At 51.9% G+C, this 27,618-nt stretch overlaps 9 protein-coding genes across 9 annotated transcripts; 2 read left to right on the forward strand and 7 right to left on the reverse strand.

Annotated features, from left to right (window-relative positions):
* Positions 1–364: 364 nt before the first annotated feature.
* BOS1 (protein transport protein bos1) lies at positions 365–1,165 on the reverse strand (the record flags this gene model as incomplete). Its single annotated transcript, XM_064837890.1, has 1 exon — positions 365–1,165. The coding sequence occupies one exon, from the start codon at positions 1,163–1,165 to the stop codon at positions 365–367; it is 801 nt and encodes a 266-aa protein (XP_064694594.1).
* A 1,112-nt stretch (positions 1,166–2,277) lies between these two features.
* LTS14_005193 (uncharacterized protein) lies at positions 2,278–3,936 on the forward strand (the record flags this gene model as incomplete). The annotated part of the gene is made up of 3 exons (XM_064837891.1): positions 2,278–3,234; positions 3,293–3,520; positions 3,595–3,936. The coding sequence occupies 3 exons, from the start codon at positions 2,278–2,280 to the stop codon at positions 3,934–3,936; spliced, it is 1,527 nt and encodes a 508-aa protein (XP_064694595.1).
* A 1,583-nt stretch (positions 3,937–5,519) lies between these two features.
* LTS14_005194 (uncharacterized protein) lies at positions 5,520–6,128 on the reverse strand (the record flags this gene model as incomplete). Its single annotated transcript, XM_064837892.1, has 2 exons — positions 5,520–5,538; positions 5,590–6,128. 2 exons carry the CDS (start codon positions 6,126–6,128, stop codon positions 5,520–5,522), a joined length of 558 nt encoding a protein of 185 aa, XP_064694596.1.
* Positions 6,129–7,034: 906 nt separating this feature from the next.
* Positions 7,035–9,697, reverse strand: KRE6_2 (beta-glucan synthesis-associated protein; the record flags this gene model as incomplete). Its single annotated transcript, XM_064837893.1, has 2 exons — positions 7,035–8,086; positions 8,140–9,697. 2 exons carry the CDS (start codon positions 9,695–9,697, stop codon positions 7,035–7,037), a joined length of 2,610 nt encoding a protein of 869 aa, XP_064694597.1.
* A 1,165-nt stretch (positions 9,698–10,862) lies between these two features.
* Positions 10,863–11,854, reverse strand: LTS14_005196 (uncharacterized protein; the record flags this gene model as incomplete). The annotated part of the gene is made up of 3 exons (XM_064837894.1): positions 10,863–11,189; positions 11,242–11,644; positions 11,700–11,854. The coding sequence occupies 3 exons, from the start codon at positions 11,852–11,854 to the stop codon at positions 10,863–10,865; spliced, it is 885 nt and encodes a 294-aa protein (XP_064694598.1).
* Positions 11,855–12,302: 448 nt separating this feature from the next.
* Positions 12,303–14,103, reverse strand: MUP3 (low-affinity methionine permease; the record flags this gene model as incomplete). The annotated part of the gene is made up of 3 exons (XM_064837895.1): positions 12,303–12,492; positions 12,540–12,937; positions 12,985–14,103. The coding sequence occupies 3 exons, from the start codon at positions 14,101–14,103 to the stop codon at positions 12,303–12,305; spliced, it is 1,707 nt and encodes a 568-aa protein (XP_064694599.1).
* Positions 14,104–14,677: 574 nt separating this feature from the next.
* Positions 14,678–16,207, reverse strand: LTS14_005198 (uncharacterized protein; the record flags this gene model as incomplete). The annotated part of the gene is made up of 2 exons (XM_064837896.1): positions 14,678–16,044; positions 16,093–16,207. The coding sequence occupies 2 exons, from the start codon at positions 16,205–16,207 to the stop codon at positions 14,678–14,680; spliced, it is 1,482 nt and encodes a 493-aa protein (XP_064694600.1).
* Positions 16,208–18,899: 2,692 nt separating this feature from the next.
* On the forward strand, positions 18,900–22,946 carry LTS14_005199 (uncharacterized protein; the record flags this gene model as incomplete). The annotated part of the gene is made up of 2 exons (XM_064837897.1): positions 18,900–20,337; positions 20,368–22,946. The coding sequence occupies 2 exons, from the start codon at positions 18,900–18,902 to the stop codon at positions 22,944–22,946; spliced, it is 4,017 nt and encodes a 1,338-aa protein (XP_064694601.1).
* Positions 22,947–23,244: 298 nt separating this feature from the next.
* Positions 23,245–26,809, reverse strand: LTS14_005200 (uncharacterized protein; the record flags this gene model as incomplete). The annotated part of the gene is made up of 3 exons (XM_064837898.1): positions 23,245–25,606; positions 25,663–26,434; positions 26,500–26,809. 3 exons carry the CDS (start codon positions 26,807–26,809, stop codon positions 23,245–23,247), a joined length of 3,444 nt encoding a protein of 1,147 aa, XP_064694602.1.
* Positions 26,810–27,618: the final 809 nt, after the last annotated feature.

Here is a 27,618-nt window from a genome sequence, read left to right on the forward strand (position 1 = left end):
GTGGTGAGAAACAGTTTCGATATGTAGATGGCTGTTCCCGTGGTAGTTATTTGTATCTTGTGTCTTGTCAAACATGAACATTGTGACTTTGAGGTCTCTATGTTTTGACTTCTCATGCCAAGCATGCTTACCACCTTCATCTCGATTGGTTGTGGTGATAGTTGATGTCTCGAGGCTGGGCTTGGCGCTACATCTCGTCCAGCGACAGAACATCACCTGCACCAGCTTTCATTGTCGTGCACCTACCTCAGGCACTTGACACCGCAGAGCATTCGCACATCCAAAGATAGAACTTTTGGTAATCAAGACTCCATACCCCTCGCTAACAGGACTTTGCCAAACTTGTACCCTCTCACGCACTACGTCATCTCAACCACCGAAGCACAAAGTAGACGAAGATGATGAACACCACGACACCACCCCAAAATATCCACTTGTCTTGCTTCGCTCTCCGCTCGACCATGCGAATAGTATCGCCACTGATACCGAGCGTGTTGCCAATGTTGTACAGCTTCTTCTGCGTACCCTTTAGCACATCTCGTTGGTCACCCAGATCACCGAGCACAGCACGCCCACGCTCAAGATATTCGTCCAGAGTCGCGTTTGTAGATGTGAAGAAAGAGTTTTCTCTCAAGGCATGGCTTTCTCGCTGCTGATCCTCTCCAAAGCCGTACGGTGACTGGTAGTTGCTATAGCTGTTCGGTCCATTGGCTCCAGCCTGGAAGTTGGGGTTGTTCGTTCGAAAGAGTGGGTTGACGTTCTGTCCACTGCCACCATTCGCTATTGCAGCATCTCGGTATGGATTCTCAGGTGTATCGCTGCCGCCAGCGTAGCCCTTCCTCTCCCTTCCTGCGAACAGCTCGCCTCTGTTCTCGGCATACTTTGCCTGCTCGTTCTCGTGCTTCAGCTCTGCAAATCGTGATCTGAACTCGAGTAGATCCTCACGGAACTTGACGATCCGCTCCTTGCCCTTCTCTGCTTTTTCGGGGACTAGCTCGACATCGATGTTCTTTTGGTAGTCGTCTAGGGTCCGCGTGAAGGACGTTAGTGACGTTGTGAGTTGTCCTTGTGAAGCTGGTGTGGACGACCCGGAAGCGGCAAAGCTGTCTAGATCCGCACGAATGGCCTTTGACTGGCGCAGGGCAGAGTTATAGAGCGCGCTCATGGTTACAGCTGTATGCAAACCATAAAAGATTTCCTGCGTTTCATGTTGTTGACTACTTGTGGATAGAAGTCGTAACTTCCGTATTGGGCAACGTGGCTTCAGGGTCTGCGGAAGTATGGCGCTCACCTTCACAACAATGAACACTCGATACTTCATACGTCTCTGCGTGACACGACTGCATCGTCTTTTGAACATCTCCATCATGACGTGCATTACTCACGCTGAGCTGTGGGCGCAAGACTTACCTGTTCATATTTTGGCTCATGCAGATGTATTGCCATCGGTCCCCATACACAAGACTGAACGCGATTGGCTATATTTTGCGTACCCTCTCAAGCGCGATGACATACTCAATCTGTTGGGCTCTGGACATGTGTACGAGGCCCTCGAATAGCTGCTCCTGCTTGGGAGACCTCAATGGTATCGTCTGGAGAGATCGTCTCAAATCATCGGAGCATTGTCAGGGCACGCTAAGGGCGGTTGGGCGGTCTCAACCGCGATTTCGTCGGGGATCCACAAAGCAACAACGTTTGGGAAAATACGCTTCAGCAACACGTCCACGCATTGGCTGAAGCCTTCCACGCTGGGAAACGATACGATCGTATCTGCAACACCGTTTGGAAAATGCAAGCAGACCATCCACCACACGTCATCGCAACCGCGCCGAGTTCGTGCAACCTCTCAGAAAGGTCAGCGCATCTGTTGCCACCACGGTCTGGTTGGTCTTGATCTGTTTGCAGCAGAGGTTGCGCCGCCGAGAAACGGTCACATCTTTGGCCGCCCAACGCGGTTGAACGAACCGCCCGTGACTCACTTCCCGACACTCTCGTTGATCTTTTTCCATCTGGACAATGCATGGCTCTGTCAGATTGTGCACCATGCATGGTTGTTGCTCTTTTCGTAGTGTTTACCGTATCTGGAACTGTGTCTGTTCCAGTATGCTGGCTTTTATCCACACAACAGTCTTCAATGGAACGGTCTGCACCGACTACGTCTCTAATCTCACAGCACATTCTTTATGTCCATGCTTGCTTGATTCTGCGTTCTTCACACTCTCAATTTGTTATTCCTCTTAGCATTTCGAGGGTTCTCCTCCACGCTTAAGCACAGTTATGTCTGCGGAGCACTCACCACCACGATCTGGATCAGACTGTAGCGACAAAGATCTCGAAAAAGGCGATGACGTCGACTCGAGAAATGCATCCGTCACCGAGCCTGCCTTCACTTCCGCCGCCAATGAAGCTCAGGAGCCAACTTCGCCCAATTGCGATGACTGGAATGGTCCTGACGATCCCGAGAATCCCTTGCAGTGGCCACGCTGGAAGAAGACCTACCACACATTCATTCCAGCCGCTATAGCTCTAGTCTGTACCCTAGCATCGTCGATATACACTCCCGGAAGAGACAGTCTTATGGCAGAATTCGGCGTATCTGCCGAGGTCTCCTTGTTCCCATATGTCTTCTACGTACTTGGACTGGCCAGTGGACCCATGATCGCCGCACCCATGAGCGAGACATATGGTCGACGAGCAGTCTATCTAACAGCCATCCCGATCTTCGCCCTTTTCACGCTGGGCAGCGGATTCTGTAACAACATCGCCGCGTTGACGATATGCCGCTTCTTCTCCGGCGTGTTTGGTAGTCCGGGTCTTTCTATCGGAAGTGCAACCCTAGCCGACCTTTATACGCCGGCAGAACGTGCCATACCCATGGCCATCTACATCACCACGCCATTCCTGGGACCAGCCATTGGCCCTTTGGTGGGTGGCTACGTTGCTGCTAGGAAAGACTGGCGTTGGACAATGTGGGCCTTGCTGTTTTTCACGATCGTCGGCTTAGTGCCTGCGTTTGGCATGAAGGAGACTTACAAGTCCGCGATATTGAAGAAACGTGCCAAGAAGCTTGGTCTACCCACTAAGACGAGCGGCAGGACAGCTACACAGTCTGCGATATTCTTCTTAGGCTCAACTTTGACACGACCGATGCATATGGCATTCGTGGAGCCCGTGGTAGCGGCTTTCACGATATACATAGCGCTGAACTTCGCCATGCTTTACAGCTTCTTTGCAGTAAGTATCGCAAGCTCGCTATTTTTCGATGGGTCCTAAGCTGACAATGCAAATATAGGCCTTCCCAGTAGTGTTTGCTGAAGCATACGGCTTCGGGATCGAGAGCACTGGTTTCACCTTCATCGGCCTCGGCGTGGGCTGCATAGTCGGCTGCGGGCTCGTCATTCTTTTCTCGAAGCTGGTGTTCAAGCCACAAGTGGCCCGATCGCACAAGGAAAGCAGAGGCGGTAAAGTGCCTCCAGAGCCTCGACTGTACCTTGCCATGATTGGTGGGCTGTGTTTGCCCGTGAGTCTGTTTTGGTTGTAAGTCGAAGTACTGTCCCTGTCATACTTGCCATATAATCTGCTGACGTCTTTCAGCGCATGAACAGCGCGATCAGACATCCACTGGATCTCTCCTGTCATCGCAGAAGGTCTCTTCGGCGCCGGCAATCTCCTCGTCTTCATGAGCGCGACATGTACTTGATGGACTTCTATGGCCCACTTTACGGTGCAAGTGCGATGGGAGCTAACAACATTCCTCGGTATTTGATGGGTTTCGCTTTCCCGCTTTTCGCGGTACAGATGTACGAGCGACTTGGCACTGGATGGGCGACCAGTCTTCTCAGCTTTATCAGCCTGGCGCTTGCCGCGATACCGTTCCTGTTCTACAAGTTCGGGCCGAAGCTGAGAGCGGCGAGCAAGTACCAGCGGAGTTCGTGATGTAGCGAGCAGGAGCTTCTCGAGATCACAGCCGTGCTTTCTTGGTCTGGTCTCGATTCCTGGCAAGCACATCGTTGACATGGCAACCTCACAAGTGGAAGACCAACTGACCTTCACTTCTGATATCACGAAGCTTGTACCAGTCACATCAATTGGGCCCCGTTGGTGGAGATTTCCAATGCGAACATAATGTCGGGGGAAGAGGTAAGACTACCAAGAGTATTATGATGCCTTCCCTAGCTCACATCTCTCAGATCCGAAGTTTCGACAGCTTGGAGGACCTCCTCGAAGATTGCATTGGGCCCGAGGAGCCAGCCCAGATATGGAACCCTGGCTGGCTTCGTTATCAATTTCCTGGTTACTCACTTAATGTGCCTGCATCGCAGGGACTAGTATCTTCCATTTCAGCCCAGAATCTTGCAGGCGACCCTCCCACAAATTCACAAACCATCACAGGTGCGCAGGCTCGTGGCCTTAACATGAGTGCGCTTAGGGCCACGACAGCGCCAGGGCATCACAACCATTTGCAGCCTTTTGCCGAGAGGAGCGAAGTCTCACTTCCTCGTGCAGGACCCCAGTCACACACGCATACAGTTTTAACACAGGAGCGCCTCAAGGAGCGTCGGTGGTCCCGGTTGTGAATCATACCGCTCATCATTCTGGTCACGCGCATATCACATCACAAGGTTTGGGTTTCCTCGATCTTCCTCCGGAACTTCGACAGATGATCTATGATAGCGTGCTACGACCGGGTGTGGTTCTCATCGTCTCATCTGGCCAAGGGCGTGGGCTTGCAACATATTTGAGGACGGATGAGCTAGAGTCTGAGAGGGCTCGGCGTCGGCACCAGTTGAAGACCGGGACGTTCGTGGCCGACGTGCCCGACAAGAACAGTTTTGTCGGATGTGTGGGCAGTTTATTGTCCTTTTGCTCAACAATATATCAAGAGGCTGGATCGACATTTTGCGGCTGCAACGAGTTCGTCATGGAAGATGTCGCCACAGGTGCACGCTTTATCCGGTCACTGAAACTCAAGTCCCGCGGCTGGCTGCGTCGCGTTGGTTTCATCAGGATGTCATGTGATCCGAGTCCGGCGTCGATGATCCAGCAGCATCGCAGCATGTGGTTACATCTTCTGGATGCCAGGAACCTGAAATCGATTGTCTATCAGTACGAAGGACCGTGTCACATCAATACATTCGAGCTGATCTGTAGCGCTATTCCTACAATGATCACATACTACCATGGAGAGGAAGTTGATCTCTCTAGCATTATACTGGTCGAATGCGGGAGGAATATGTGTGACTCATGTCTGGGGGGTCTTTCTCAGCATTGTGTCAATTTCGCGTACAGCTCCAGCCCTTGGAAGCGCATATGCAAGGAGAAGTGCGATGTGACCGAGCGGCATGTACGACGTCTCAAGCAGTGCATTCAAACCGTGCTAGAGATGGCACGATCTGTCAAATCCGAGTGACATGGGAAGATCTCGGGACCAACTTCACCTAGACATGGGCGATGACTTCGCCGTGCAACATAACAAACAACGCATCTTCATCTCTCGCCCATCTTTTCCACGCTTGACCCTACTCTTCGAGTCGCTCCCTACCGCTGGTCAGCGCATGATCATCCTTCGAAGCAATCACGATCACTCACCTCGTAGCAAATCCCATCTCGACAGCCTTGTCCGCTAACGCACCTTGTGTTACTCGCCCAGGCCATGTCATGCCAAAAGCCTCCGTCTGCTCACGAGTATGATACACAAAATCCCCCGCCGTGAACTCGATCTTGTCCCTCGGCACTCCAGCCTCAACAGTGCAATGCTTCAGCTTGATCCCAGCATCAGGACTCCCTCCATTAGCCCTTTGCACAGCTCGGATCATCTCAAAACACTCGTCCAGCAAGGGCTGCGGCGGCCAGAACCGTACTGTATCAGAATCTGCTTCACGCATACATAGAACTCCTCCGGGCTTGATGACGCGAAGGAGTTCCTTGATCGCTTTGACTTGTTCGTGGAAATGGCAGACTGCTTGATGCGTATGTACTACATTGAAGGTATCGTCCTCGAACGGCAAATTGTAGACATCACCCTGCACGAAGTCCGCATTCGTACAATTCTGTTCGACAGCGGTTTGCCTAGCTTTGTCTAGGAAGACTTCAGAGAGGTCGAAGCCGGTGACATGGCCTTCGGGCATATATCGAGCCAGTCCGGTGGTGATTGAGCCAGGTCCGCAGCCGACGTCCAGTAATCTCAACTTCGGTTAGTTTTCTACTATCGACCTCAAAGTGGGCAGCATGTATTGACATTCTCTCTCGGCTGTGCGTAGGCCATGGCTTTCGATTGTGTCCTCGTTGGGCTTGAGTCCATAGAAGCACTTATCATCTTTTCGCTCTTCGATTGACATCTTGACCTTGTTGGTCTCTGCTTCGATAGTCATCTGCCTGTGGACAGGAATAAGGAGCTATAGAAGTGGAGCTCATCACCGCAGCTCTATGAAGATGCTAGCCATAGAGACTACCTGCTCCGCCTTCATGCACATAGCTTAGAAAAGCAGTAGCTCAACGACCCCAACCATGTGCACCTGGTTGGTGTCACAACGGACACGATGGGCTTCTAATTGTGATAGCGATTGCATTACGCCAGACGAATCGATCGCCTCAACAGACCTATATTTACACGAAGTCCAACATTGCACTCAATACATCATTCACAAGCATAGCAAGCCGCACTCATGCTCGGCCATCAATTGATCCCTTTGGCGCCAGTACAGCAAAGCAGATAGCCAGTACCAGACGCCTCCGAACGAGGACGCCCTCGACCATGCAACGACTCACTATCTGACCATATCGATATCCGTAATATCGTCAAATTCTTGGCGTCTCATCATGCTCCTCCTTCCTCGTCAGATCCAGTGATTAGCGACACTGCTGTATATAACGATGTTGCAACATGCTCTCGAAAATCGATTTCGATTCCGCAAAGCTGCGGTATGGCTCGTCTTCGATTTCCTTGTTGTGGCTGGGCCTTTGCTTGAAATCCGACACCAACTTGGCCATTGCGAGCCATCATCACTCGTTCCACCCGCTCAAATATGTCATCCTCACTTCTTATCGTTGGACGAAGACGAACTAGCAGCTTTGCACCCATCCATCAAGCTATTCTTGGGCCTCGAGTATCCAGCATCAGCCCAATGAGTCAAGTTTGGATTGTTATACGGTTCCGGATGGTCCCGGATGTACTGCGTGGTCTCGTACCCAGGTGGATCGCAAGTCACCATCTCCTCACCCTCCTTCTGGTACCACCGTACATAATCGACCCTCATAACAGTCGGGAATTTCAAATTCGGCCAGTCAATATTGACCCAACTATTGGAGAAGCCCAGGTTAATGACCATCGACATCGGCTCCTCGGAGACCGGACGCTGGCCAATATTGCCGTTGGGACCAGTGGCTCGCGCGTCGAACTTCATCATCTCGTCATTGTCGCCCACAGTCCACGCAACATAAGAGTTCTTGCCCGAGCCTGGGACATACTCGTAGGCATACTTCTGGTACTCCACACCATCATACCAGGCGTTGTTGAGTACCGTCGTCGTGGAGACGGCTTCCTGGAACGGACCACCAGTGTAAGTGTTGACATAGCTGACGTTGTAGTTCGGCAGTTCCATGAATTCGTAGTTGGGATAGTACCAGATATCGAATGGTGCGACTTGATAAGATTGCGTTGCCACCGCCCAACCTTTGCCGCTCCAGTCGCCACTGATCTCAGCGATATCGATCTCGGGTGCACCCCGACCAGTACCTGGCGTTGGGTGATCTTCGCCAGTGCACGAACATGATGGCAAACGCTGTCCAGGCAAGAAGCTCGTCCCGTCGGTCATGGACTGATTAGGAGTGATGCCGACATCACACTCGTTGTAGGTGTATGGCCACATGCCATCGGTAGTCGCAAGATGTCCAGGTCGTCCGAGGTTCCCCATCGACCATGCTCCCGGCCATAACCCGTGTACACCTGCAGGCCCTGGTAGAGACATTGACACTTCATAGATACCGCCTTTGAAACATAGCTGGTTCCAGGAATTTAGCATGCCGGAGCGGTAATTCAAGCCATGGTTCTGAAACTCGTCCAGCTGAATTTGCAGAGTGCCGTCGCCTGTGAAGAGTCAGCCAAGCACAAGTCATCAATTAGCTTTCTGCTATGCATACCGGTGTTGATGGCATCCGGATCATACCACTCCAGATCCTGAGTAGCACCATACCAGAAGTTGCCACCAAACCAATACGGGTCGTCACCGGGCCAGAAACTTCGATTCTTCTCGTTAAACTCATCGCTAAACACCAGTTTGTACGTGTCGCCATTGACGCCCACCCTAGTCTTGGCAGCAGAAGGAGTATCCGGATCGATCAAACCAGTTCTCACATTGGACATGAGAGGATAATCTCGATCATTTACGATCGCCCAAGGTTCGGCCTGGCCAGTCTTCGGCATTTGACTGAGTGGCGTTTCGTAATTATAATCCAGTAATCCTTTGGTGGTGTAGGATACGACAGGTAGAATCACGAAGATGAGTAGCAGACCTAGTATCATGAATGCTAAGCCGAATGTACTCAGTATATTCTCCCGGGTGAAGTGGTCCTTCCAATGTGGTTTCAATCTCTTATCGTCATCCCATTGAGGCATGTGTAGGTCGTCATCATCCTCTTTCTCGTCCGAGTATAGCGGGAAGGCATATTCGGGAGCACCGAGTCGATCGTCCATGTACGGGAAGAAGCCAGCCTTTTCTGGGTCCGCCTCTCGTATGAACACTGGCGTACCAGTTCTGACTGGTGTTTGTGTCGGTGTCATGATCGGCATGCCCACGGCAGCAGCACCCGCCTCTTTCTCACTGACCTCGCCTATTTGCTTTGGTGCAGGCGTAATTTGTATCATTGGTGTGCCGGGAGCAGTATGTGGTCGACTCGCGAATGGGTTCGACATCCTCTTTGAGTCCTGGAAAGGGTTTGATAGTCGTTTCGAGAGATCGGTAGATGATAGAGCGCCAGCGCCCGTCATCAGATGAGTGGAGGAGTTGTATCTTGGTAGAGTATTAGACAGATCTTGCTGCGAATTATTTCGTGAAGCAAAAGGATTGAAGTATCGTGTATAGTCCGACCCCAGGTCCCGTACGGTCCTCGGGGTTGTTTGTCTCGTTAGGCTCAGAGTCGAGTCGTTAGGTGACATCTCATCTCGCAGTAACGAATGTCGTTTGATTGGCGTCTGTGTGCCAAGTTGCGCTGCCAGAGCAGCACCTGCCGCAGTCGCTGCATGACTCCTACCGGCGGAGTCGTGAGAACTGGACGTACTCGGTGGACCTTCAGCGCTGTGCTTCCGTACGTCCGACGGGTCGTCCGAGCTGTTTGAAGGATGTTGGTGTAAAGGTGAAGCCGTGCGTACTTCGTGAAGCCGCCGCGCTGGCATCATTAATCCCTCGCCAGAAACCTCACTGTCACCTTCCTCGCTGATTGGTTGTGCATTCTTATTCTTCTTGCGCAGCAGGTTCGGCTGGCTGGAAGACCGGCTGGGTCCACGTGAGGATGGTCGTGAGGCCTCGCGAAGCGATTGTGCCGAAGCCTGAGCAGCGATATTTACTGGGGCACGGCCTGATTGCTGGAAATGCTCTTCGGTATCGACATACTGTGAGCTCGCTCGAGACGAAGACCTCGAGGCCAACTTAGGCCTGGTCGGCGTCATCGTGTCCGCAGGCGTGGTGTTTCTGGGCAACATGGTGGGCATGTACGTGTATCAAGATCGTGTCGGGGCCAAGGTCGAGAAGCGTGATTGCCACGTAGTGATTCTAGCTGGTCATGTGCGCCTTCCGCATAATACTACCCACTGACTGAATACCGTTAGAGTGGCGTGTAGCGAATGTGGAGAGCGAAGGTGGGTGACGGCTGTGGAGTACTATAGAGTTTCCCCAGTCCTCCCCGATAACGCACAGATCTCCCTGTTGATGTAACCGGTGATCTCTGGCAGAAGCAAAGGAGACTTTTCGCGATCAGCAGTTGAGTGAGTACGTGATGGGCAAGCCACAGTATTCATATGATGAAGCGAATAGTTCTAGCAATGATTTCAACACTGCCCTCGAGCAGCCCCGCCGCCGTTGTCTCGACACTACTTGGCAAGGCTCGAGTCTTGGATCTGGGAAGTACGAGTCTTACGAAGGTTACACACTCCTACATTGGCCTTAGCGTGGCTTTCCCACTGTGGGTTCGTTCAGCTCAGGATGAGCCGATATTATTATTTCCATGGTCACGACAGCACCATAATCCCACTCCTCTCCGGAACAGGGTAGCTGTCGCAAGCACACGACACGTACTCCAGCAACACCAACTCACGGCGCTGTCGTCCAGTCTAGATTTAATGAGCACACCCGAACAGCATCCAAACCATGACGTAACCTCCAGCCACCAATAGTTCTTCTGCATAAGACCAGGCACCGCGGAGAATATTCGCCCGTGTCTTTTAATAACAATGCCTACGCAGCTATGCAACAGATCTCGAAATACTCGTGTACGAAGACTCAGCACACCCCGAGACTCCAATGCCATGCGACTCCAAGAAAGCACGAACGTGGCGCTCATCTCACCGCTTCTTGGGCGTGGGGCTCACCAGAACGCGAAGTGATAAGTGCAAAGCACGAATCTCACGATTGCGCGTCCCACTTCTGCATCGCTTGGCTTGCATTGCCCGACGTGCCGTAGCCGTGGCCAGTTTTTTGGTGGTTCATTGCAATACGATCATGATCATGTGACCAGCTTGTGAGTTTCTGCTTGCACTTGGCGATCACAATGAAGTATACAACAAACGTGTACGAGATCACGAAACATCGAACCGCAAGGACAGAACGATTTCTCAAAATCAAGTCTACCGAGCAAACTACGATACGACTCTAGTAGTCATGAAATACCAACGCTCTGACCTCAATACTCTCCCGCGAATACTTGTCCTCCTCCTCTGGGTTAATGAAGGCGGTATGCGGTACTCGTTTCGCCCGTCCATCATCAAGATTGTCGAAACATTTGATCATGGTAACCTCGTCAGGCCTCTGACCATACTTGTAGTACCACTGATGATTGGGATTCGGCCGCACCGAGTACGTCTCGCCTCGTCTGTCTGGATATACCAACGCTGTCCCAACTAGATCGCTGTCGGGAACGGAGTGGGAGTCCGCGACGCCAAGAGGATCTTTGAAGATTGTTTTGATCGGACGCCAGACCTGGAGTATTGTCAGTTCGCAATATACGGGATTGTAGTCATTCTCCACTCACGTTGATAATCTGGAAGCGCTTCTTGAGCAGCTCCTCGGCCTCATCGGGTAAGTGGTGGGTCACGCGCTGTTCCGAAGCCGAGTAAGACTGGTCAATATGGACTCGACGAACAGGACCTCGAAGCTGGACGCCTCCCGCCTTGCGTTGATCATCGTCGTGCCGACGGACGGTATGGTCAAAGATGAAGACACGAACGGCGCCCGTAGCGTCTTTCAACAATTGCTCGGTCTCGGGATAGTACTCGGCCTTGATCTTGTTGTCGTCCCGGAACTCCTTCTCCTGACTGGCGTGGTTGTAGATCTGGAAGCCGTGGCTGTCGAGGGTATACTTGTCCTCTTCTCCTGAGATGTCATGGACGGTCACTTGCTGGGTTGTACTTGGCCTGTCGTAGGTCTCTGGCTTGCTGCTTTATGCATCACTATACTGTATCTTTGTGATGATGGATGTGAGGTGCTTACCCGACGATAGCTGGCGCTGGAGGATGTCCATCGTCCTTGTAATAGTACAGCTCGGTCGAGACATCGTGCTTCTTCACCTTGGTCTGTTGAACATCGAGTTCGACCTTGTGGCCGAAGGTGTTGTCGGGTGCTATCTGGACTTCTGCAGTGGCCATGATAAGTCGTGATTGTAATGATGTTGTTTGTACTGACTAGAGGAGCTCAATGTAGGTCATGTTCTTATATCACGTCGTCGACTGATTAATGAGTAATGTCTTCCTTTGCGGGGCGAGGCATCTGCATTTGTCAGGTAGGATGTACATTGAGCACGCAATATCGTGCCATGTCCAACCGAATTGCATATCATCCACACTCCACGAAATGAGCCCTGCAATCATTAGAGACTGCCGGCACAATGTCATCGCTGCATAACTCTCACCCGCGGCAAGTACAAGGGAGTGAAGCTCGCCTTTGGGGTGGAAGTGGCTCCCGCATATGCTGCCATGTCTGGAGTACAAGCAACAAAAGCTCGCTGGTATGTATCGGGTGGCAATAATTATGGTCCTGGCTGGAATGGACATGTATAGACTGCACGGCAGTATCTCAAATCTGAGGAGATCAAGTTCAGACATCGTTGGGATCTACTGCCTGCAGCATGGAGGCATGATTGATAGACACATCAAGCTTCACTTTGGTCAGCCTAGTGACTGTAGTACCATCGCTAAGCGTAGCTTTCGCTTCTCCAAGCCTGTAGCCATTTCTTCGAGGCAGGAAGACGGTCCGAATGTACCAATAAAGCACTGCGAACGTGATGCTGTAACACGATCAGCATTGAGCGCCTGAGTGTGGCGATGTACGTACATTGAAGTGCCGACAAAGGCATAGCTAACGCTCGACAGATGCTGTCTCCAAGTTGAGCCACTTCGGGGGACAAATGGAGCAGCAAGCAATGCAAAGGAGAGTGCGATGCGTAGCCAGACGGCCGGAATGAAGGCACGGTAAGGCCGACGAAGGTCTGGCATCTCCGCACGTAGCCAAAGGAGCCCAAAGGAGCTTGCTAGAGTAAAGAATTGTGCTGGGTAGCCTTCTACTTCTAGGATGAACGAGTAGACATCACCAGTCGGGATAGTGATGACCAGCAGAGATGGGATGAAGTGCGTGATCAGCGCTCCCATGGGCGCATTGAACGGCTTGATGGAGGCTAGGGTTGCTTGAAAGGGTAGGAAGCCCTGTCGAGCAATCTCTTGTATCATACGTGCCTGCTCACATTAGCGGCAGCCTTGTCAGTAAGACATACTTGACTTACATGACTGAACGTGACCACCATAACATTACCAGCGGCGGACAAAGCAACTGCGAGTGGAAGTATGATCCTGCCAAGATGTGGTCCAAAGAGCTGTTCAAAGAACAGTGCCGCGATCAGCTCGCCAGACTCCTTGATCCGATCGAGTGGCACAACCATAAAGTAAGCTATGTTGATGAAAGCATAAAGGACGCATGTTGTTAGCAAAGCCGCCTGTGTCGACGACTTGAGCGTTCGGACAGGATCCTTAACCTCATTCATGACATTGTTGACGTTGTGCAGACCAGCATATGAGTAGAAGACCTTGAAGAATGATGTTGCGATGACGCCCCAGTTCCAGACCGACCCGTCCCACAAGGTAAACCATAGGCCCTGGTCAGTGGTCTTTGCACTGTGATTTGCCATCGATGTGCTTTCCAAGATGCTGTTCCTGTGTAGAAGGGCTGCGAAAAGGCCCGCACAGATCATGAACAGGATGGTCCCGATCTTGATGTATCCTAGCGCATTCTGCACGACGATTCCGGTCTTCAGAAAGCAGCTGTGCATTATGACTATACCTGCCAGAAGTGCCGCAGCAATAACTTTGATTTCCGCAGTGATCCCGCTTCGGCCTGTTGCGAACAGAACATACTCAGCGAACACAATGCAGTTCGAGGCCGTGAAGCCCAGCATTACAGAGGATATAGTGATCAGGACCGTTGCCAGGAATCTGGGTCTCCGATATGTAAACTCCAGATAGACTTTATCGCCACCAGATCGTGGCAGCATGCATCCATATTCCAGGGTCACCATAAGTCCAAACCAAGCAATGATGGCACCCGCAATCCAGAGCACGAGGCTCAGGCCGATACTGCCAACTGAACGGACTATTGAGCCGGGAGTTGCGAATATGCCGCTTCTAATAACTCGCGAGATGATAAGGATGTACGCGCTATACCAGCCGAGATGGCGGCTCAGCACAGCATCTTCAGGAAGAACATCATCGGCGACAGATGGTACTGCTTGGTGTAGCTGAGTGGGATCCTCGATATCGATGTCATCGCTTATTTCGCTGTCCTTGATTGACGAAGCACTGGAGAGCAGAGGCGTTCGGTGGTCGATCCTGGGGCTGCTTGAGGTCATGGTGAAGTCACGCTGGCCCGCGGTAGAGATGGAACCGCACACATTCTATACAAGTTTAGGCCTCTAGTACTTTGGATGTGCGTGTATCTTGACCAAGGGGCTATGTTATGCTTCATCATTTATCAGCAGCGGATGCGTGCTGCGACCCTGAAATAACGCCATCTGGTCGTGTCACACCAGGGCAACCGAGCACCCGAAGCGCATGCTGTTTGCCCTCTTTATATCGATCGTACATAGCCGATGCTCGTAGCTATCTGCGGCGTCTTTGATTAGTTTGTCACATGGGGGGTGGATAGTTGCGTGGTCATTGAAATCTTTGATGCGACATGATCTCAAAGAGCTTCGGATTGGCAGCCAATCAGAGGCGTGCAACATCGCGAATACCGTGAGTACCAGCAATGTTGTCCGATGGTTCTCCGTCTATATGTTACTCGCGTACTGTAGTCTACGTTTTCATAAGTACAAATACAAGAAGCAATCCAGCCAGCGCCAGCACCATCCAGGCAACTTGAACGCCTTTTCATGTCTCGTCCAGCGGGTATCAATGTAACAAGGAAATAGGTTGATCGTGCTACTACATCGCCAATCCAACTTGGCTTCGTGTGATCCCAAGGGGCCAATGTACTCCAGCGTCCTTCCTTATGTCCGGCATCTCGTGGTCATAGACGGTCGAGGGTGGCGACAGCGTGGTTATTCTTGACTCGGCAGTCAGAGACCGGCTGTGAGTTTTCGACGTCAGCGAAGATGCGAGGGTGAGGGATGGCGACTCGATATGCGTAGCTGTACTGCACAGAGAGGCCTCAGACCACGGTCTTGGGCGCGATGAAGGTGCGCATTTGTAGAACAGTTCATGTCCGGCGACGGCAGGAGTGGTGTTCGTGGTCCACAATCCTGACAGCCAGCCCGACACTCTCGAGCTGTTGCGCGTGTATGGACCTCCTTGTGCTGTAGACGGTCTAGTGATAGTTCGAGACATGACTTCGTGATCGAAAATGCGGGATGGCTCACGGGCTGTGAGCGGTCGTGCCAGCGCAGAGCCTATGTCGTTCAACGTCTCTGACCTTGCACGGACTTGCATGCCAGGAGCAATAGCGGCTATGTGTTGCGGCTCTGGACTTTTGGGTCGAGACGTGTCTGCTCGTTTCTCCTCGACAATGGTATTCAGCTCTAGCACTTCCTTTTCTATGCCCAAGTCGAAAGTGTCCGAGGAGGACTTCGGCAGCAATTGTGCTGAACGCTTCCGTCTGAGCCGGTTGCGCTCGGTAGATTTTCCTGGTCCTTCCAGTGGCGATGGACCCTCTGACGATAATCTTCGTAGTGTACTAGAAGACGACTGTCGTGAAGGTTGAGGTCTAGCAATCCCGGCTGAAGATGTTGCAAGCACCAGTGTAGGCGGTCGAACCTCTTCGGTCGCGAGCGGCGTTTGTTGAGGTTCAAGAGCTACCACGCTTCCTCGTTGGCACCTTTGGAAGGGCGTACCTCTATTTTGGCGGTAGCTTTCGCGTTTGGCTGATGGCAATAGCTCCTGTGTCGAGTCCGAGCGTTGATGTGCACTCGTCATTCGTTCCTCGGGTGTGATAGACGACTCTCGTGGCGCCGGTGTAGACTGTGTGAGCACTACCGGACCCAGCCTCAGTGGGATTAGGCCTGCACGTTGTCCCTCTGTGAAGTCGAGTCGGCGAAATGCGTTCGGCGCACTAATGCTTGGTCGGGCAGCGTGGCCGAAGGAGTCAAAGCGATCATCGTTTCGAGGTCGTGGGCCTAGGAGGGAACTATCACCAAGTCGTAAAGGTTGCAAAGATGGTGGACCCTCGGAAGGATATGTGGAAGACGACGGAGGCTCATGATAGTCAGATTGCTGCTGGGCGGGCAGGGTGAGCACACGCGGCAGACTCGATACAGCTTGCGGTTGTGTTCGACAAACAACGGGGCGAGCGGCAGCTGTTTAATTTTTAGCGAATGTCAAAGAACAATCGTCAGAAGACTTACCTCGAGATCGATCCAGCTCAGCTGGGTGTTCGTCTTCGCCAACAGCTGCGAAGCAACATAACAAGGTGGCCAGCCAGCCTTGGTAATAGCCGTCTTGGGCCACGAACAGGCCCATCGACCGTTACTGTCAAGGTATCATAGATAATGTAGTTGAAGGAACAGAGGTGCGCGTAACAGGAAGGAAGTGGTACAATGCAAGGGCAAAGACAAAAGAAGCAAGAAGGCAAGGAAGAGGATAGAATGCAAGGTATAGCGAGAGAACAGAAGAGGAAAGCAGACAATGGCCGAATCCTCGTCGGGCGTAATGCCTTACCTCGACAACAGCGAGATGATAGCCCTGTACACAGTGTTAAAGAGAGAAAGCGTGCACCTACTAGAAGCTTGAGCCTGCAGCCCAAAAATCTGAAACGCACATTTCCACCGCCTTTGCCAGCAAATGCACAGAAACTCGCAAATGATCACTGCCGAATCTCAACAGTGCCCAATGGCGTTCTGGCGACTGGACGAGCGTGGCAAAAGGTGAGTGGTGCGCCAGACTCGCCTACAGCCGACGAACACCGCTCGCGAACTATAAGACCCATGATACTGGAGCATAGTCGTAGATTCAAGCTTCGTGGCGTCGATTTGCACTGTTGAAACACGCAGCGGCGAATTGTCATTGGGCGCTTCGAGATCAAGACGAGGAGACGCCGTCAGCGATGGAGATGAAGAGAGGGAAGAAAGTGCCATGGTTGGCTGTGGTGAGAAACACTAGCAGTGGACGGCCCGTGCTGATTGCGTGTGCTGCAGCGGAAAGTCTAAGCGATATACGGCAACTTTTTTAACACTTCACCAGCTCTTAAGTATAACGCATGAGCTTATAGCAATCTCGACAAGCGAGAAGTCGAGGTGATAGGCATGGGCTGCGGGAAGTAGGCACGGATTGCAGCCTCTGGAAAACACCATCCCGATCGCAAGCCCGCCCGTGCTCGCATCAACGGGGACAAGACCAATGCCTTGCAAATGCAACGGCTCGAGAGTGTCAGATCCTCGAAACAAACAAATGGACCAATAGACTATCTACACATGGCTGGAATATCTGTGCTTACTGACCTGGGCTGGATCATGCTCTCCGCCGAACGCGATCTCGCCTGATAACCTTCAGCTGTAACCTCCCAGCCACGTAAGCGCAAGGTCTCGATCAGAACCGATACCATCCACCCGCATTGTTGCCACAAAGATTGGACATAGCCCGCTGCGACTGAGACACACCGCTGGACAAGATCAAACCCGTAGCTATCATCAATTCAGCGTTGCTAGCCATAGACGAGGTACTAGACTACCCGTACTCTGGAGATTTGTCACCAGCAAGACGCCTGGCCCCATTGGGGTGCAGCATGATGCTGGATCGATCAGCAAGCACGCGCAACCAGACCCGTGGCATAGGCCATGAACATAATACCGGTGCTGCTTGGAGGCGGTGCTGATTGGAGTCACTGCTGCTTGGAGGCGATGCTGCAATGTAAGCTCGGCTTGTCCACCTCCGACTACAGTCGACTCTCGCAAACCGCTTGCCGGCTGCTTCTCTTGACTACTCATACTGACGAAAACACAAACAAGACGAAACAGTGCGACATCATAGCATGGCAATCGCTTAGATAGAAACCATCAGATAACATGACAACCATGTCTCAGTCTAATCATCTCGCCTCTCCACCGTTGAGCTATGTCTTCATCGCCAGTCAAACACGGGGATGCATAGAGTCTTCATAGAAATCAGGATTACGCAACGACCAAACGTAAACCAAACAAGCCATAAAAGTCTAGCTATGCGCGCCTGCTCCGGCTGGAATCACGTCTATAGTCAGGGAGGTATATGCAGTAGTCGTATGTGAAGATGGAAGTTGAGAAATGGTGGCAGTAGCACTGTCTTATTCCGGAGTCATTCACACAATATTCAGAGTGTCGTGAGAATACACCACGTGCGCTCTCGGGTAGGCCCTTGGGCGGCGACTGCGAATTCGCAGCTTTTTGAAACTCTTTCGGGCAAATGTTAGAATGACTTCAAACGAGAGGGTTAGGTATTTGGGGAAAAGTCTCATAGCATATGTGTTTCGCTGCTGTAATCTTTGTTAATCGAAGGCTGAACCGCTCGTTCTTTCGAGATTCGGCCTTGGCGATTACCGGGTGTCGCAATCCATTGACGCCCCCGAGTCATCTCCACGTATTATTTTTAGTTGATGGGATGGCTGATCTCCTAGACTTATGTAATTTGGATGTCGTCCTGTATATTGAGTGGGCGCATATGGGAAACATATGACCATGATGCGCTCTCGAAGTCTATCAGCACTGCAACTGGCAAAGCGACAAACTCCCTGCGTACAGTTGCTATGAACGGTGATCTTTCTGTCTGACCCGAATCTCTCTGTTTGGCCCCAGAATCGTGCCCTCCCGCACGCGCCATGAGCCCCCTGAAGACTTCTCGCGCCACGAAGTGCAATGGCTTCGAGGACTACAAACAGACAGACGCTTTGTTGAGATTCATCGTGTTTTGCGCACCACTCAAGTCTTGAAATGCCTCAATCTTTGTGACAGCCCTCTGTTCGATAAACGTGCTTCTGGAGAGGGAGAGGGAATGTGTGGGGGTCCTGACTTCTGGCAGGGCTTCGCATCGCACCCGAAGCGATCAGGCTGAGGAACAATTATGTTAAATCAGGCTGGGCCGCTCTCCAAGCTGTCTCGTGCGCTGCGCACGATGCTTTGATAGCTGCTACAAAGCTCTCATTTCTATGTGCTCTGCGTTCCGGTCAACGAACTTTCATTCGAAGATGGCGTCGCGGGATAGCTACGCAGTTGGGTGGCTCTGCGCTCTCCCGGTGGAGCTTGCGGCGGCCAAGGCCATGCTTGACGACGTCCACCCGAGCCTGCCACTCGATGCGAATGTTAACGATACCAACAACTATGTCCTGGGAAGGATTGGTGGTCATAATGTCGTACTCGCATCCCCACCCTCTGGCGTTTATGGCAGCACCTCGGTTGCGGCCAGCGCGAAACGAATGCTTGAGAGCTTCACATCCATCCGCTTCAGCCTGATGGTCGGCATTGGAGGAGGAGCACCAAATACGAAGAATAGTATCGCTCTGGGCGATATTGTTGTCAGTAAACCGACGGCGACCCGGCCGGGCCTCATGTTGTACGATTCTCGAACCTCCAGCGACGATCAGTTCACCAGCACCCAGGCTTTGAAAAAGCCATCAAACCTGCTGCTTACTGCAGCAGGCAAGGCCGAGACGAACAGTATCCTTGGCGAAAGCCAGATACCTCGTTATATCTCCGATATTGTATCGACAGATCCGACGACCTTTGCCACCCCAGGTCCGGATGAGGACGTCCTCTACGACTCGGAATATGAGCATGTGATCACAGGATCCGCAGAGAACGGATGCGATCATTGCGACCCGAACAGAATCCTTAGTCGACCACCGCGGGAGAGCCAAGACCCTAAAGTGTATTATGGCCTGATTGCGTCCTCGGACTCGTGGAAATCCAGTAAGGTGACCATTGCCCAGTTGGCGCGCGAGCACGGTATACTTTGTTTTGAGACAGAGGCGGCTAGTTTCTTGGACACCGATCAGTGCTTGATCATCCGCGGCATCTGTGACTATGCAGATTCACATCGCTCCGAGCTCTGGCATGGCTACGCCGCTGCTGCCGCCGCGGCATATGCAAAAGAGATTCTGTTGTTGATCCCAACAGCCCCAAAGGCAGCAATCCTGACGGTAGATCGGACAGCGGACACAATGGCGCTGGCGGCTCCTGTTTTTGATGCTTTGCTCATAACAAGACCCGAAATCGACCGAACCTCTTTGATTGCATTGAAGGGACGGAGAGCCGATGGTACCTGCGACTGGGTCGTACAACATCCGAGCTACCAAACATGGCTGGCCGGACGTGGTCCACCACTTCTCTGGATCTCAGGAGGCCCTGGAAAAGGGAAAACCATGATTTCCATATATCTTTCGGAAGTGTTACAGCCAATGGTGGACTCGAAAGACGCTGTTCTCCTCTACTACTTCATCAGTAATCGCGACCGGAATCGGAACACGGCGCTGACCATCATGAGAGGCATCCTGTACCAATGGCTCAGCTTCCAACCCCACCTGGCAGAGTACATCAAGACCTACTTTGAAGGCTCCGAAACGACCAAATACACCATCTCCAGCTTTGCCTCGTTGTGGAGGCTGTTCCTCATTATGCTAAGTCGAAGTGGGTCTACTCAGGTAGTGTGTGTACTAGACGGACTGGACGAATGCGAAAAGAGATCTCTCAGGCAACTCCTTGACGCCCTCGGAGACTACATCTCGAAAGCCGAGGAGACGCCAACGCCGAAACTGAAGCTCATTTGTCTATCCCGGCCTCAACCAGTACTTCTGGAGAACAAGCTCGGCCGATATTGTCGTATCAAACTTGATGAGTCGGAGGAAGAGACGAGGGTGGACGTGGAGAGATACATCTTTGCCGAAGTCGCCGAATTAAAAGCCGAGGGAAATCTGTCGGACGAAAATCTCCTGGTGGTCCAGCAGGCCCTAGAGGCCGGCGCCAATGGAACCTTTCTATGGGTCGGATTTGTCACGGATGAGCTTAAGGGAAGGAGCTGGCAACAAGTACAGGAAGTCCTTCATCGAATGCCCAAGGGTCTTGGTGGAGTCTATCAGCGGCTGCTTCAGCTAGTTGAAGACAAAGAAAGGCTGGTTTCCATGCTTCAATGGGTTGTACTCGCCGCCCGACCTCTGACAGTGGACGAATTGACAGCGGTGACGAAGACAAAAGCGTCAGACGGCCTGACGCCAAGCGATGTGATAAGGGATCAACTTGCATCTTGTGGACTGTTGGTGAGGCTCGAAGGGAACGTTGTGAACCTCGTTCACGAATCGGCAAAGGAGTTCTTCCAGAGTGAGCAGGTCAACATCAAAGGAATAGACATGTTCTACATGGACCAGACGACTCATCTGGTCCTTATGCAGACCTGCCTAACTCTCATCGAAAAGAGTTATAACCCCTCCGACACAATCAGCAATGCGTGCCTGAATGACAGCCTCTTGGCTTATGCGTGTATGTACTGGCCAGAGCACATCCGACATGCATTCGAGGTGATGGATCAGTCGCACTTTTCACGTCCGTTCTTCCTGCCAGAGTCTGCAATCCGGGAAAGTTGGTGGGAGCTCTATTGGGAGGAGGAGAAATACGGTGGAGTCGCGCCCACGTTCACTCTCCTGCACCTGGCTGCGTACTTCGGCAACGTAGGCTGGACCAAAATGCTGCTCAAACAATATGGTAACGATCACGTCGCCTCTCGCCGTCTCACCTGGCGAAAAGACAACTATGGCCGTGCGCCGCTTTGCTGGGCCGCCACCAGGGGTCACAAAGATGCGGCAGAATTCCTGATCAGTCGTGGCGCCAGGATCAATGCTAAGGATCGGAGCGGATTGACCGCACTACACATTGCCGTTACTTCAGATCACAAGGACGTCGTGGATCTGCTCCTGGACTCGGGCGCTCGGATTGAGGGCAAGGCTACTTACGGCGACACGCCGCTGATTCGAGCTATCCAAGCAAATTCTGAGGAGAATATCAAGGTACTTCTTCAACATGGCGCGAAGGTGAACCAACTGCCCCTTCCTTCTGGAGTAACCTCTCTGAAAGGCCCCAAGGAACCAGTGGACGAGCGGGTTCAACAGCTGCTGAAGCTTCAAGAACAGCTGTTTGCCAGACGATACGCGAATTCTTCAAGAAGCGTTACGATCATTCTCAATACTCTGACCGTATCCTTCTATTTTCCATTTGTCTTCGACATGGTGAGCTTCTACCTGAGATATTCTTCGTTTGGTCGCTGGGAGGTGATGCACGTGCTACAAGACCTCGTCAAGAATAGCAAAGAAGACAAGTTGCGTCAGTGGGGTGATGCTTATCTGAAGTATGCCAACTGGCTGATTAACGGAAAGCGCGAAAAGAACCTCGCGCGTGTGACATGGCTCTCGGCCGATGTCTATGAGATGTCTTCTACTGGAGACCTGCAAGGCTTGCTGGTTATTGGACTTCTCATAGGCGCAGAATCCGCTTATTTGTCAGCTTTAAGCCAGTGGACAGAAGGTCGTGATATCTTGACTTCAATATACGCATCGTGGTCGTCCACTGCCTATCGCAGAGATTCGGGGGAGTACGTACACAAAGGACTTTCCTACTACTTAAAGGATTTTGATAGAAACATCCGGAATGGACAACGCGCAGAATGCATCGCTCGGACTGAAACCCTCTTCACGGCGCAGGTATCGGTCCTCAAGACGAAGGAGGTGAAGCCAATGGAATATCATGCGACACTCAACGCTGAATACTACGAAGGATATATCGGCAGCCCTTATGAAGAACAATTGTTTGCCGATGCAAGCCAAGCAGTCGCCAATGAGTTCATGCGCTACAGCAAAGCTCAAGATTCCGCGGATTTGTATCTCTACCTAAAAGCTCTGTTCCAGTTTGCTGAACGTGCGAATGAGAAAGGACAGGATGCGTTTTTCAACATGCCTCCTGCGGCATATCTCATGATCTGCCAGAAAGACCCCAACGCCCACCGATGGCTGCTTGCTGAGGCGGTACCAGAAACGATGAGTATCTTGATATCAGAACTAGACCTAGGACCAGTTCAAAGGCGGGCATACAAAGCGGTTGTGGAGTGCCTCATTATTGGGAAGCAATACGACGTACCAGTGCGTGTACAGATGCAGCAAACCATGAAGCAACATCTTGGTCCCATTGCTGGGGCGGATGGGATGCTGACTCAAATGCTTGTTCCCACGATCTCACACAAGACGACTGTTTGAAACCCCGAGAGCCTCGTCGCAAACCTTCAAACGTGCACATGAGAATGCAGAACAACAATAACTTGTGGGAATTTTCCATTCCCTTACTGTACGGACGGGTATCTCTGTTCATCGTTCTAAGCGGCCGGATTTCAGTAGCACCCTAATAGGCAGCAGATGGATGGATAGGAATATAAGAATTCGTCTACTCTATGACAGCCATGCGCAGCCCAATTTCTACATATAAGTCTATATGGAAAGTCTAAATAGAAGTCTGAATAGAAAGGGTGTCTCCTAGTCATACCGTACTGAATTCTCATCATCTTCTGAACCGTTTCCAAAAGCCGGCCAAGGGCGAACGAGGCGACTTTACCTTGCGCACGGGCTCCATTCCTTCTAGTCCTGTCATTTGTAAATCCTGCGTCGACGCTGTGCGCATGTTGTTGGTATCAGAGCCCTGGCTCGCCGATGAAGGTAGCGTAGGGGCGTCTACATCCTGCATCGATGATGTACGCAGAGTATCAGCCTGCGAGTCATGCAGGGAAGATGTAGGTGGAGTATCTGCCCTCAAGTCCTGCATCGATGATTCAGCTTGAGTGTAGCTTTGATCTCGCGCTCGGAGGGTGCGTCTTATCTGGGCGTCTATTCCTGGATCGGGACCTGTCGCTGTGTATCCAGCTTGTCGAAGTCGTTGAAGTGTAGCGTCATCAGAGATGACTCCCTCCCAAGTCTTCAGTCCTGATGGAAGGAAGTTGGGATCCGCACCATCCCTCAAAAGTACATCCAATATCTGATTGTGACCTTTCTTTGCAGCGTGGTAGAGTGCAGTCCTTCGTCCAGAATTGGTGTCGTAGACAGAATCTCCTTGTTCCAAGAGAAGCTCGATTATCATAGTGTTGCCCTCACAAGCAGCTTGCCGTAATCTTGTGACCGCCCTGCAACAACGTGAGTTGCCGAAAGATAGCTTGCTGATGATCTTGTAATATTGGCTGTTCATCCCAAGATCTAGCCACTCCTCCGCAGTGAGACCTCTCCCATCGCTTTGAAGGCGAGACTGTGAGATGGTAGGGTTGGCAAGTAAAACTCTGACAGTGGCCAAATGTCTCATATGGACTGCCAGGTGGAGTGCTGTCCAGCCATGAGTGTCCTGGAGGGAGCTAGAAACCCGCTCGTCACTGTCCAAGAGGGACCGTACAACATGAGAGTGGCCCATGAAGGCGGCATGGTGTAATGGCGTCCAGCCATGAACCGTTGCCATGAGGGAATTGGCTCCATAGTGAAGAAGCTCGTTCACAATCTCATTGTGTCCTCCATTTGCAGCACAATGTAATGGTGAAGTACCATACGAACTGATCCCATTTACACTAGCCCCGTGCTTCAACAGTAGAGACACGATTTCGTAGTAGCCCTCCTCGGCCGCCCAGTGTATGGCTGACCATCCGTCGCGATCGCGATAATTCGGATCTGCGCTGGATTGGAGCAGCAATTGTACCGTAGTCAAGTCGCCAGAAGCTGCTGCCTCTTCCAATGGTATCGATTGCGTGTTCCCATTCATAAGCATGGCGTCTGCGCCACTCGTCACAAGCAACTCAGCTATTTCTGAGCGGCCCATGTTCGCCGCCCAAGCCAATGCTGACTTTCTATGCGTGCTGGCGGAATTGACGTCAACACCAAGCGATAGTAGCATTTCAGTTGCTTTGTACTGCCCAGAAATGACCGCCCATAGATATGGAGAATACTCATGCTGGTCAGGAAGGTCGATGAAGGCTCCGCTCTCCACCAATAGTTGTATCCCATCGATGAAGTCTTTCTTGGCAGCGTAATGCAACGGCGTCTGGCCATTGTCATCTACGAAACTCATGATCTCCGCGTGCTCGGAACTCAACAGCAGTTGCATCATGTCCACGCCTTTGTCCGGATTTAGAGAAGCGTAATGCAATGCGATTCTTCCGTGATTGTCTCTGATGCGTAAACTTGCGCCTTGCTCCACAAGCGACTTGACCAAGGTCAAGTTGTTGTCCTGCACTGCTCGATGGAGCAGTGTGAGTCCAGCGGCGTCTCTGTCCTCAAGATTGAGTTTGTTTACAGAGAGGCTGATGGCGTCTTCCGCGACATTCGGAACGCCATCACCAGCTTCCGTATTGTAGTCTAGTTCTTCATCGTCCAGTATACTGTACATGGATTCGCGCCTCCTTGCGGGTCCAAGTTCTTCCGCTGGTGCATCGCTAGCCACGTCCTCCGCGTCCTCATCGTTAGGTAACTTTTGCAATGCCAGCAATGCGATCTCTTTCATGTGAGCGGCAACGTGTAGGTGAAGAGCCTCATTTGAGAAGATAGTGTTTGAGTCGGGGTTTTGCTCCACTTCGATATCGTCCCCAAAAGGACATTCCTGGATCTTCTTGACGACCGGTCTCCGAGCTGCACCACTGAGAACTCCTACATGGGCTTCAGGGACACCATGTTCCTTACGAGAGTGTTCCTGGAAGCCGCTCTCTTCTTCGAACAGGACTGCGCCGTGCGAAGGAGCTCTGCACTCCCATGCATACCCATGCGCGTTTTGCATATGATTCATCCAGGTTTTCGATGTTTCAAATGTCGTTGAGCTGGGTGCTTGTTGGCTCGACTGAGTACAGCTGGCAAATATACAAACAAAGGGCTCCAAGTCTCTGACGACATGGTCGCTGAAATCAATCAGAATTCATGTTACTCCAAATCGGGACAGGAAAGATGTTCTTACTTCCAAATTATGGCTTTTGTGCCACCCTTGAACTCGATGATGACGCCACAGTAAGGGCACTCGTCTGTCGGTGGTATTGGAGGAAAGAATAACTTATTGTTTACCATCACGGACTTGGCCCGAGCAGTGCCCACCGCAGAGTCAGCGTACAAAGCTCGGGCAGTCGTCTGTCGAGCAGTAGTGGCGTATGTCAAGGGCGCTGCAGGAACACTGGTTGCGTTCGTCGTCCTGTCGCCAATGGCGCCTAGCTTTGCTTGGAAAGTTGGGGCGAAATGTACGGCCGGACGGCTTTCCGCCATCTTGGGTAGCGTAATGATCTTTTTGGGGTCTACCTGTGGACGCTGAACACTCAAAGCAATGCGCCTTCGGTGTGACCTCTGGTAATACAACCGCCGGAGCCGTAATGCGTTGGCCTCAACCAATGTCGAGCAGAGAGGTCCTGGTATATTAGGAAATCGGAAGCGAATGTAGCAATCCGTGTAGAGACGCAATTCGGCGATGGCCTTGGTCGCTTCTTCGTCTGCTGTGTACTCCTCTATCTTATACCTCCTCGAAGCCTGAGCAGATTTGCGAACGGCATTCGACAAACGCAAAAGCCTAGTCACTGTGCCTCCAATAGTAAATGTGATTAGATGATCATTTCTTTGTGCTTGATCCTCACCATCGTCTGAATCGCTAGACTCCTCGTCAGGTCTTCTGTCCGCTCTTCCTGCTGTGGAAATACGTCGAAGCTTCCTGCTTGGAGGCCGTGATGCATTGTCGACTGGCTTGACTGTCGTTGTAAAGCTCGGTTAGACTTATGCATTCGTAGGTGCAGTCTTTGCCGTAATCACTTACGAGATTCTAGAGAACTGCAGATGACGTCCAATAGTTGATGGATGATCCGCACGACTGTTGGACTGTATCTGAGCCTGTAATCCAACGAGACATTGGAAGGTCCAAATACATCCATATTCGAAGCCCATAGCTTGAAGCGTGCCATCTGATCATCTATCAAAGTCGGATCTCGCGCAATTTCCGGCCTGGCCATGTAATCCGCAAAGAGACGACTGCACTTCGTTGCGTGTTCAGCAACCGTCGGGCCAGGACTGTCTTGGAGGAAGAGATCCTCGCCGGCGTCCAGCTCTTTGAGAGCAGAGAGTGCCATTACGACAGGACAAAAAGACAAGGCTGAAGGCAACAAGTGCGGCCGGTGGCAGTCCTGATTGCTTCCGAGGGTCACGAAGGTGTGCTTTGTGGCCGTCCGGACGAAATCTTCGGTATATCAAGACAGGTAGAGTGCTACGCCAGTCGATTGGCTCATTCAGAGGCGATGTTTTGGGAGAGAGTCGCATCCCACGTCTCATAATCCTTGGCACAGTAGGTTCGGTTGTGATAGAGGCGCATTTACGGACATGACCAGCGGCCACGTGCGCGCGTTAGAACCATGGAACGGCCATCTAGAGCAATAGTACTCCGTAGCCTAGGCAATACCGAAATGGGCAACTTCCATTCACCACAACGGCATACAAAATATCTGCCAGTGGCCGTGGCACTGTCTACAGGCCATCGTGCGTTTCCTCGTATCGTCAACTAGGCACCTGTAGAGTCGCAAAGACAGCCTCTGCGAACCAGGTACTCAACATGACATGTTCCCCAAATGCAGTGGCAGCCGTTCAGCCATGACACAGCAACGCAGGACGCGACGATGGAGCCCAGACACTACCGGGCACGATAGTCACAGTCTACACACAAGAGTCACTGATGTGTACCCTGGTCACCCCATCTGCATGCGGACAATGTCTGCAACGTCCGGTGTGGACAGGTGCCCAGGCTGAACAGCATTACCTCTCACGCGGGACAGAGAGCCTCGTCTTGTGCCGCTCATACTGTGTATCAAAGAGATGGTGTCCCTGCGACGCGCCCGGCCAGGTCTGAGGATACTCGCATGGGAGCTCTTATGCTTAGTAGGCTCGA

This window comes from Recurvomyces mirabilis (genome assembly GCF_035927965.1).
Source record: "Recurvomyces mirabilis strain CCFEE 5264 chromosome Unknown scaffold_12, whole genome shotgun sequence".
Taxonomy (NCBI): domain Eukaryota; kingdom Fungi; phylum Ascomycota; class Dothideomycetes; order Mycosphaerellales; family Teratosphaeriaceae; genus Recurvomyces; species Recurvomyces mirabilis.